This window comes from Fukomys damarensis, unplaced genomic scaffold, assembly GCF_012274545.1.
Source record: "Fukomys damarensis isolate Sample0158 unplaced genomic scaffold, DMR_v1.0_HiC HiC_scaffold_37, whole genome shotgun sequence".
Classification (NCBI taxonomy): domain Eukaryota; kingdom Metazoa; phylum Chordata; class Mammalia; order Rodentia; family Bathyergidae; genus Fukomys; species Fukomys damarensis.
The window spans coordinates 70,688,224-70,699,562 of record NW_022900949.1 but is presented as its reverse complement, the minus strand read 5'-3'; the positions used below and the strand labels follow the sequence as shown (position 1 = coordinate 70,699,562).

Here is an 11,339-nt window from a genome sequence, read left to right as displayed (position 1 = left end):
CACTTAACAGAAGCTGTTCTTCCACAATTTTCTTTTTTATATAGAAAGTTGGCAGGTTTTTGGACAATAGAAAATGTTTCAATGTAGATTCCTCGATCACTCAATGCAGTGGCAGAAAATGTAGAAAAATGTTTACGGTACATTTGAAACACACTTTCTAAGGTAAAAGTGGCTTCAATGAGAATAGAAATTTCTTAATGTACTTCTGGGAACTCTTCAATTCTCTAGGAGGAAAAACATCAAACTTTCTGAGGGGCAGACCTATTTTTTATGGCTTAGAAATATTCACATTTTATACAAAATACTTCTAACCATTCTGCTGGGAGAATGTTTTTAAACCCTTAACCAATACTACTTCCACTGCACCCTGAGTAACCTGAGATGTTGCAACGCTACAAGCAAAGGACTTTGAGCTCTCTGTAGCATCTTCAGTTCTGGCAAAGAATACTCTCCTCATCTGGCTAATCTGATAGTGGGTGGGCCAAGGAATCTGTCACAGACAAGAGAAAACTGGATCATCCTTCTGAGTCTATATAAATCATCTGATGATACCTGTGGAAGATTATTTTTGCATATTTTTTCCATCATTCCACAACTGTCTGGCACATCCATGTAATTACTCAACTCTGGTCTATTTCCTCTGGAGACATTCCCAAGCCTGACTGTCCATTGCGAGGTTCAGAGCCATGTACAGCCTTGCTCACCTTGTTTTGTTTTAAGTCAATCAGTAGCCTTACTCTGCATTTTGGTTCATGTAGAATCTACATTTGCACTGCAAGGGGAAAATGTGGGACAAGCTTCAAAGTCATTCTGTCTGATCGTATTTACATCTGAATCAATCTGTACCCTAAAGTAGTTTTTCTTTTCTGTGAAGCTGTTTTGCGTACTTGCAAAGGCATTGGTCCAGGACCCCTTGAACTCTCTTACAGTTTTCTCTTTCCTCATTAGGGACATCTAGGTGAAAAGTTCATCCTGCTGCCCAGAGAGGAGGCTGGTAGCAAATGGAGTGTTGGTGTTGGGTATTCTGTCATTTGCTGACCAGATAGATATATTAATTTTCCCTGGAATGGAGGTTTAGGAAGAGACAACCATGACTATGCAAAAAAGACCTGTTGCCTTCTTAGAAATAATGTGCTTTTGTGTGATTTTTGTCCCAAAATGCACAGTCCTCAGCTTCCCACATTCTCGCTGTCACTTGCCATTCACCCCGCTCCACAAGCACACAAACACCCTGGAATTTTTTGTTGTTTTTCCAGTTCAGGGGCTTGAACTCAGGGCCCTTGTAAAGAGCTACATACTTTTCAGTTTTTGAGACTGGAGATAACTTGCTCAGGTGCTGCTCAAACTTGTGATACCCCTGCCTCAGTATCCCAGAGGGCTGGGATTACAAGCACCTACCGCCACACCCCACTCTCACCAGAATTTGAGAAGCTCCACACAAAACCTACAGTAAAGCACAGAAACTCATGACAAAAATAAATCAACATCTGGGCTGGCTGGGTAGTGGACTTTACTACAATGCCAGAGTCTTAACAAGTCACGGGGTGATATTAAAGGCTACCAGTTTCTTCAGCTTCATTCTGCCCTGAAATAAACTCAATTCTCTTTCATTTTCTTGGGCCTTTAAAAAATAAATCACATCTCTGCCTCAGTGTCTGACTGCACCCGTCTCAGGCATTTTTAGAAAAGCACAAATTCACCCCAGCACCAGAACCCTCATCTATTTTCGGGGCTGCCTGATACCCTGGAGGTGCTTTGACCCCTAGGAAGTCACATTTTTGGATCGGGCCTGGGGGTAGCTACTGTATTTGGTTCTGTGGGGAGCTACTGATGGTAGCGGAAAGATACTAGTGATGAGAGTGAGCACAGATACTAGTAATAACAGCATTTAAGTAAGTTTTAAACATTTTAAAGAAGAATGTTATCTTGTTTAAAACATTTGAATTCCCTAAAGATAATGCAGCATGAAAAAATAAACCTGTGAAGGGGATTCATTGTAATTCCTTATATTATACACAGGGAACTGAATTACAGGGTGGTTATCACTTATCCCAGGGCAGGGGATCAGTACATGCACACAGGAGCAGACCCGCTGTTCCTATCCAAAGTCTTCCCATCAAGCCTGCACACTTTTCACCTAGTGCTCTGATTCGAAACAGCAAGAAAGGAGACAGAAGGGGGCCGTCACAGGTAAGCTAAGGTTCCCCTACATGACCCAGGCAGGGTACCCTGTGTGTTGAGAGGTGGGTGACGTCGCCAGAGAATAAGTGAGGCCTGACGTGGGCACTAGGGAACAATCAGTTCAATCAACCCCTCCAAAGAGGGCAGGACTAGGACGAAGTCTTCGTCCCAGTGGTCAGGAGCTGTGGTGCCCCCCCTCCCCAGTTCAGACTTGGCAGATTCAAAGGTGATTCTTTCCTAGTCCAAAACCCCGCTGTGTGCTGTCAGAGACGTCACCCTTTCCAGTTCCCTGTCGCCTCCGTTCTGTCCAGTGGTTTGGCTACGTAGGCCCGGAGCCCTCTCTGCGCTGCACTTTCTGGGCGGGAAGAGAAGGAGCAAGTGAAAGGTGTCTGGTTGTGCAGATCCAGGCCAGCGCTGCGGTGCGGACTCCAGGCAGCCGGAAGGAGCTGAGAGCCCGGAGCCCCGACCTAGCCCAGGCTGGGAGTGCGGGCTTCATTCCCAAATGGCCCCACGCCCTAGAGCTGGAGTCACCCGGCGCGCTCCCGCAGAGGCCAGGCCCTGGAGACCTAAACTGCCGAAGCCCTTCCGACTGGTCCCCGAGGGAAGCGGAGGGAGGGAGGAGGGGCTGAGTCTAGCGCCGAAGTCCACAGACCTCCCTCCGGGTTCCCTCCGATTCTGCACTCCTCGGTTTCCCCTCCTAGCGACATTTTCACACCCCCGCTTCGATCTACGGCCTCTGCGATCTAGGGTCCTTTCTCCTACTGGTCTCCCCAGAAATGCAGCCTTGGACAACTGCGCTAGTTCTCCCGTGCGTCCTTCTAAGGAGACCTAGCACTCACCGCAGAAGCCATCCACCTCCCACTCTGTCCAAGCCCCTTCGGAGCCCGGCCTGTCAAAACCAGCTTCTCAGAAACTGAAAAGCAACGAGGCTTGTAGCTCCAAGAAGAAGAGGCTGTGGGATCCCGAGGCTCCAGGGCTACAGTGGAGGCCGGGACAATGGCCAGGTGATTCTGATACATTTGAAATGAGTTCGCCAATCAAGGCCAGGAAAGGGGCCACAAACACCGGGAGCTGCAACCCGCCAAAGACGCCAAATGGAGTCCAAAGGAACTCTAGCCCTTTTCTTAAGGGTCCGACCTTCGCAGAGGTCTCAAGGAGCCTTCAGGCTTTAGCCTCAAACCTGGGAGCAAGAGCTAGCCAGAGAGATCTCGGTGGGCAAGTGTGCCTAAGGCGCTCCTTCAGGGTTCAGGCTGGGCTAGGAGTCAACTGGCTCTTTTTTTCTTTCCTTGTTTTGACTCCTGCCAGGTACTAAGCCTTCCTCTGGAAAATCAGAGAGGGTCAGTGACAGGACAGCAAGGGCCCAGAGCTGTGGGAAGGCAGTCTTTCCTGGCAGATGTGACAGTGATTGCTTGATGATGTCCATGTCATTTGGGGTGAAGTTGGGGCCAGTGTTCGCTCCCACCAGGGCCGTTTTGGTGGGACCCTCTAAGTCTCAAAGATGTTTCTGTCAAACAGTGAGGACCCCAGAGAGGATTGGAGGCTGTGCAAGGGCCCCATATCTCTCTCAGGATGAAGAAGTAACAACAGTAGACATAAATTCAAAAGAGAAAACAAACACATCATTTATTTCCAAGTAAAATAGCTGAATGCAGCTCCATCTACACAAAGTCCTTTGCAGGGAAAAAGAATCACAGGTTTTTATTTCATTTACATTTACATATTCCATGAAGAGTAAGCCTAGACCGTCACCTTTTTCATTCAACAATCACTTTTGGTCAAATACATAACAACTTTTCTCTTTCAAGTTAGTTCATAATTTAACTGTTACTAAGGGGACAAATGATAAATCACAAACAGTGTGGCTAGAGAAGGTACCAAATAGTCTAAGGTTTCACTCAGGCTTTTGTATGTGTGTGTGTATGAATTATGATTACAAAATGTTTGCCTGTCTGTATAATTCACACTCATTGCAATCATTACATTTTCTCATAAATTAGTGATATAAACAAACATATGGAGACCCCCAGTAAACAAAGAAAATCAATAAGAGACAACATTTTGCAACAACTATAATAACAGCATGGGTTACAGCTTGGGGAAACTTCTTTACAAATCATTTAGTCAGCACACACAGGGTGGGGTGTTTATTTAAACCACCTTTAAATCTACAACAGGAGCTTGGGAAAATTTGCAGAGGGTGACATGTTCTTTCCGGGCACAATATAAAATGTAGAATTGCAGGAGTTGATGAAAGGAGAATGGACATTTGCATGCACTTTTAGGTCACTATCCTATAGACCAAACCTTTTGGGCTCCAATTGTCAAGATTGTGGAGAAAAACAAACAAACAAAATATTAAAATGATCCACTCCCTCAAGCCACTGTCCTTTTTGGTAAATGGCAGAAAGGATGTGCTAACTGCAGCTCCTGGGAAGAAGCACAATGGACCTAGTTTTAGCATTGGTGCCTTGTAAGGAACAGGAAATGGTAAAAATTGCTTGGTTAAAATCTGGGCTTTCCAGAATCTCAGGCAAGACTATCCAGAGCCTGAATGGTCTTCAAAGAAAGCCCATCCAGGTGATCCATCCTGGGCTGAGGATATGCAGGCCAGGGCAGAAAGCAGCAGGCACACAGTGTGGCCTTGGGGTACATACTCTTGGCCTGCACCCTCTGCCCTCTTTTCTCCATGTCCCACAACTGGTACAGAGCCCACCCCCACCCCCACATCTGCACACTTCACCAGGTCCTGACCCTGAGGGTTAGGCGGTGCTTTTGTTTTTCCCTTAGCAAGACTTAGCCCTAAAGTTGTCCATTGGTGTCGTGTGTAGATATTTTTTAAAAAGAAGTTTGATTTTATCTCTTTAGAAACGGTTTGAAACTAACGGGGCAGAGGGAGTTTGACAGAGAGGAGAACAAATCGCTGACAAAGAACCTTTTACGTTTCATCAGCGTTGTTAGGACGACAAGAAGGAATGTCTCAGATAATAACTCCCACTTCAAAGATTTCTCAGCTCAATAGAAAGCGGACCATCCTTTTTATTCAACCACAAGGACTGGCACTAAAGAAGACTCCACTGTTTGATTTTTTTTCCACTGTGTTTATTTTTCCCCTATTCACTAGGGTACTTGGATAAAATAAACAACAAGACAATTAAGAGAACATGGACTTCTAACTTTCCTGCCATCTTCCCCATCCCCTTGGCCTTGGGCTTTTGAGTTTGTGCTCAGGACCAGCCTACGCCTAAGGATACTACACCCCCACCCTGGGAAGGAAGGTGTTTAGGGGACAGCGAGAGACTTCCGGGCTGGAAGGGGCAGCAGGATAGAGTGTAAATGTCCCTAGGGCATGGTCTGAACTCCCTTGAACTTGCTCAGGATGGCCCTCTTTCCCACAGTTGCCCTCAAATTCAAACCTGTATCCTGCTCCAGATGCTGAGGGGCCTTGTGCACAAAACTGAACTAGGGACCTTCATTCGTTAAAATTCTGACGTTGTCCTAAAGTCATTTACTCCTGACCCTCTTTGGGGCGCAGTCAAGATGCACGGAGTCCAGCTCCTCTTTCTCCTGAAAGCGTCCCAGGTGACAAAGCCCCTACATCAGGGTGCGGGGTGAACCCCGAAACGCGGGAGAGGCAGGTCCTAGAGAGGAAGTACGTACTGGAGCGCACAGTGACAGTATTAAATGGCGTGAAAGAAAAGGTCAGCGCAAATGTATCTTAATAGAGTGTCTGCAGTGAAGTGTGCCGCCTTTGAAGGGGCCGCTCCCCGCGCGCATTTCCATGGCGAGCCTAACGCGGCATGCTGATGCACCGTCAAACTCACACTTTCAACCCCAAAACCCGACTCTTTGAACAACCCGAGCTTGATTAGACCTTTCTCCTTTTCTTTCCCCTCTTACAAACCATTTCCTCGCCTTTAGAAACTCGCCTTCAAACCCAAATGCGCCCTCTGATCACCGCAGAAAGCAGAAACAAAGAGGGCTGTGCAGCGATTCAAGCGGCCCTTTTCTTCCTTCGCATTATTATCCATTTTTATTATGATCGGGAACAAGTGCCCATTCGCGTGGGTTTTGTTTACCGGAAATTAAATGAAAATGATTTAGTCCACGTCAAACAAAAATATATACTTGTATACACAAGAAAAAAGGCCTGTTAGACGTAAATATTATGTCCTTAATGAAAAGCCTGGACGGGCTCCAGGCTCGGCCTTTCAGGATTTCAGTGCGACTTGCCCATTGCCATAGAAATCCTAACTTACCATGAAGATGCACCGCGGCGAAGAAACACTGCTTTGTGTGCGGGGGCCCTTTGATGTCCTAGGCACGAGATGCGGGAGCTCAGCTGCGCAGGGTGAGATTACCTTGCGAAGGACCACGAGGTGGACTTCTGTAACAAGCAAATGAAAAATTAAAGGCGATTAGCGATCGACCAAACATTTTTTATTTCATTTCATTATTTGGGGTTGTAGTGGATCACAAACCGGGCTTCCTGGGAACAGAAGAGGGACGAGTCTTACTGGTCGAGGGGCACTTTGCAAACCTCTGCCCTCGGCACCTTGGCAGCCAGGCTCGTGTTTCCGCGGTGGAGATTGTGCTCCACGCGGCTGCGTTCTGCCGGGCGGCCTCTGCGAGCCATTGCAGTCGGGTCGAGGAAGGGACTGCACTCTCCCTTTCTCAACCACAGATTCATCAAAGATGTAGATGGAAAATTCCGGGTTTTATTAGTGCTAATAAAAACTGCCCTGTTCCACTTCAGCCCTTATTTTATTTTGCTTGTTTTAAATGGCGGAAGTTGTGGGGGCGGAAGGGAGGCGTGAGAGTTGTAGGTTGGAGCCTGAAGGGGAAGGGACAGAAGAGAATCCAGCAGACTGTCAGGGCCAGATGTGTATACTCCAGCTTTTATTCTGGGGTGCTGGAGTAGGGACTAAAGGCCTATGAACGTCTGGCAAGTGCTCTACCACTCAGCTACATTCCCAGCTTTGGAGCCCAGCTTTTAAATTTGAGCTCCTTAGGGGATTCCCCCAGCAGAGAACATTAACCCCCTATTACACTTGTTTTCAAATTCTCAGGGAAAGGGGATGGGCCTATCAAAGGTTTCTTTTTTTCTTCTTCTTCTTGTATTTTTTCTTCTTCAAATCTTAACCGAGAGTTTGGGGGCAGCCTGATCCCACCTAGTGGAGAGGGGGCAGATGAAGAAACAAGTCTGGATTTGGTTTTCCCTTTGGTAGTGATTGCAAAAGCCTCTCTCCCCCACCCCCAACATCGGGTTCTTTTTTCTGGCAATTTCATACTCAGCGTATGAAATAAACATTCAACCTAGCTCCACTGGGTGTTTGCCTTTACAGTATTTGTTATTATAGCTTATTTTTCATAGCCCCCTTCAATATAAGTAAAACAGTTTTTTTAAGGACTAGGGATTAGACCCAGGGACTTGCACATGTTAGGAAAGCATTCTAGCACTAAGTTACTTCCCCAGTCTTATTTATTTATTTAAGCAGAGTCTCACTAAGTTGTCCAGGTTGACCTTGAACTTTTGATCTTCGTGCCTTAGCCTCTTGAGTAACTTAGGTTATGCTGTTTGATTGTTGACAAAGGCTGTCACTTTCACCCAGATACTTACCTATATCTAGCATTTTTGGCTTTGGAGACTTGGACTCTGATGTCATCATCAGCTCCACACTCGCAGCCCAAGTACCCACATGGTTTCACAGGAAGGGCATGGACATGCATGAGGCAGGAAAGGGACCTTCAGATACCTCACAGCATCGACTACTGAAGCCTCTCTAGTGCTCCTTTTGTCTGTCTTCCCCAGTGTTTGGGACTGACTCCCTTCCTGATGTACACCAGGTATATCCAGTCTGTGGATACACAGATAGGCAGGCAGATGTATCTGTATAAGGCCAATGTTGCTTGTGGAAGTATAGGAACACCCTCTGATCGCCTTTATAGAACTGACTAGAAACTTTGGTTCATGGCTGTTTTTTTTTTTTAAAGGATAGCTGAGGAAGGAGAAAGTGGATGGCAGCAAAAGAGAAAAGAAATCAGAGGCGAGAAAATGACCGTGGAATTCTGTCTGCCACCTTTCAGGATTTAAACTTCAGAGGGTGGACTTGGTAAGAGGAGGAGGCAGAACAGGAAAGGCCTGACTAAGAGTGAGGGAGGGAGCAATCCAGGCCACAAGGGAAATAGTTCCCATTCTGTGAAGCCCTCCAGGACTTTCTGGCTTTACTTATGCCACCTGCAGTTGCAAGAATGGCAAAAAATTCTAATATGTGTCTTGTTCAATCTGTCAGTCTCTTTCTTTATCCCAACACAGGTTTCAGGTTAGTCAACCATGAAAGCGAGAGCAGTAGTAAGAACAGGAGTGGCGGTGCAGGGTTGTGACTGTAAACATGGGACCTTATTTAGGTCTTGAAAATAATGAACTCGATCTCAGCATATTCAATGACCTCTAACAAGTTTTAGTGGTGGCCTGCCTCCCCGCCTTCCTTTCCCTCATTTCCTCCTTTCTTCAGGCCTCCTACTCTGCCCTCTCTTCCTGGCCTCCTCCCTCTTCAAGCCTCAGGAACCCGGCTTGGGCTCGCAGACGGTGTGCGCTGCAGAAGCAGCAATCCCAGAAGCAGCCCTAATACTGGAGGCGGTGGCTGCACCAGGAAGTGGCGCGGGACTCGGGGCGCGGCAGGGGCAGCCGCGGAGGGGCCCGCTCCCCGACACACGTACCATTCGCTCAGGTCCGTGCCACGCACTACCACCGCCCCTGAGGAGGCCACGAAGGGCTCGTGGCCGCAGTCCGACGAAGGTGACAAGAGGGCAGATGGTGTGGCTGAGTCATAGCCAGAACTGGGCGGAGGCGAGCGACCATGCACCTTCATGTGCTTACGCAGAGAGCTGGGGTGCGTGTAGCACTTGTCGCAGCCGCGCACCTTGCACGTGTATGGTTTGTCGCTCGTGTGCACGTGCGAATGCTTCTTGCGGTCGCTGCTGTTGGCGAAGCGCCGCTCACAGCCCTCGAACTCGCACCTGAAGGGCTTCTCGCCTGGCAGAGGCAACGCAGAGACATTAGTGGGCGTGGGCCTGTTCCCAAGCTTACGACCCCCCCAATGTTTCATTTTCTGCAACAGAACAGTAAAAGTATTTCGGAAATCCTTTCCCTGCCTGCCTTGGGTCCGGTAGCCCCATCCCCAGCTCCGAGCGCGCCCCCGCGCCCCGCAGCCCTCGCCTACACGCCCCCGCCCCTCCCCCTCTCCAGCCTGGGCCCCAGGGGGAGGGTACGGGGGAGGAGCGACCGTGACTCCATCTTAGTCGAGTTTCCGTTCTGGAAAACGCTGATCCCTTTGGATTGTTTTCCTCCACATTTTATCCACTCAGTGCAGAAGTTCCTCTTCCTTGAATCCAGAGTTGACTGAAGGGCTCACATCTACTCGAGTTAAAGTTGCCGTTCCACCCAAACGTCCCTGTCATCACCGCCCCCTCCCAGCAGTCCACCGCACACCCCCCAACCTGGCCAAAGCAGTTTCTTGAAGTAGGTTTTGTGCAAATGCGAAGGCGACGCAATACTTTAGGAGGATAGACACCCGATGTTACCAGCGCCGCAGTGTGGGTTCTTGCTGCAGGAAAAGGTATTCTAGACAATGATTCACCTCAGAGGCGGGTTTTCCCTTCCCTTCCACCCCCCAGGGCAAACATTTACCAGCATTCTTCAAATCTTTCCTAAGCCATTCCCGATCCCTTTGACATGTTCGCCAGCAATAATATTTTATTATGCTGCTGGAGCAGCGCCCCAGAGACCCTGTCGCGTGTAGCTGGTGCCTCAGTCCAAACTGAACTGCTGAGTGCCCAGCCCAGCCCCACCCCGCGGCTGGACCTCTCGAGCCTGAGCCGAGGGCCAGCGCGGAGGGATCCGTCCAGGCCAAGTGGGATCTGGAGTCCCCTGCAACCGCGCCCTGGAGCGCCGCAGCTCCGGAACGAGCGCAGTTGTGGCGGGCAGCTGAAGTCGGGCTCCGCGGGGCACAGGGCAAGCACTTGGCCCGAAAGGACCCACCGGGGTCTCGAATCGGTGGCTGCGATTCCTGGTGGAGCCGAGGGAAGGCGCGAGCTCACAGGGTCGAAGTATGGGCCGAACCAAGCCCCGGTCCGGGAGCTCCGGGTCGCCTGAATTCGCAGGCGAGTGGGGGAGGAAAGGACCCCGAGAATCCGGAAGCCCAAGTTCCGGTCGGAGCTGCAAAGGCTACAGAAATGGGGGTGGGCGGAGGTTTCTGGAAGATTTAAACAAATGAACATCGCCTGGCGCTCTGCGTTGAGGGAGCCGATACCTAGCGCCTAGCCGAGGAGCGAGAGATGCGCGACTGAAATGCCGTTGTCTTTGTGGTTGCTTCTCCCGCTGCTTTCAGGAAAGACAGAAGCTTTCTGGCAGGTTTGAACAAACAAAGCCTCCGGTTCCGAGCTCTGTTGAGGCTCTGGCCGAGGCAGAGGTTTGCGCACAGTCGACTCCTCCACGCATGCAGTAGCCTGGGAGCCCAGGGCTGTGGATCCACCGCCTTCGGGAGTACTGGTAGTACCCTAGGCCCTTTGGAAGGTGCTGGCCTCTCCGGTTTGACGGAGCACCAACATCATTTTTATGAAAGAGTGGGAGAAAGATTCGGAATAAATCAGTTTCCTCATTTGCCCCTTGCTTTCTTCCCCGTGATCCCTGCTGCCAGCATCTGCAAACCCTAAACTTTCCTTCCTTCCTTTCTTCTTTCTGAAACGACTACCCCCGCCCCCCAGCGCAATTCAGGCCTAAAAACGTAAGCAAGATTTTCCGAGAAAACGCGACTATAGAATGTGAGGCAGATGCCCCTTGGCGGGGTGTGTGTGTGTGTGGGGGGTGGTCTGCCGCACGTTTATCCGATGTGGCGAGTGCCTCGTCGGACACTGATGTAAAACAAAATGATTTCGCTCCAGACGAGGAGGAGAAGAAAAAAAACAGCAGCGCACTGAGGTGTTTCGGGCAGCCAGGAAATTCGCAGGCCCTTGGGAGTCCAGGTGAGGCCGCGCCCCGGAGCTGCTGGAGGCGCCCTGGACACCTCGAGTGACACCCCTGTCCCCCCTCCCCCGCCGCCAACACCCTGCCTCCCGCCCTCCCCTCCCCCAGGCCCGGGCGTTGCACCCTGGGTGGGTGG

The 11,339-nt window shown here is 49.6% G+C and overlaps 1 protein-coding gene across 3 annotated transcripts in view; it reads right to left on the bottom strand.

Annotated features, from left to right (window-relative positions):
* Positions 1-3,880: 3,880 nt before the first annotated feature.
* The window catches only part of Zic4 (Zic family member 4), a 21,032-nt gene continuing 13,573 nt past the window's right edge, over positions 3,881-11,339 (bottom strand). For all 3 annotated transcript variants that reach the window (XM_010625274.3, XM_033759725.1, XM_010625275.3), the window contains 2 exons: positions 8,899-9,214; positions 3,881-6,565 (listed from right to left, as the gene is read on the bottom strand). In XM_010625274.3, coding sequence (XP_010623576.1) covers position 6,565; positions 8,899-9,214 — 317 coding nt within the window. In that variant the 3' untranslated portion in view covers positions 3,881-6,564. The remainder of the gene's footprint in view (positions 6,566-8,898; positions 9,215-11,339) is intronic.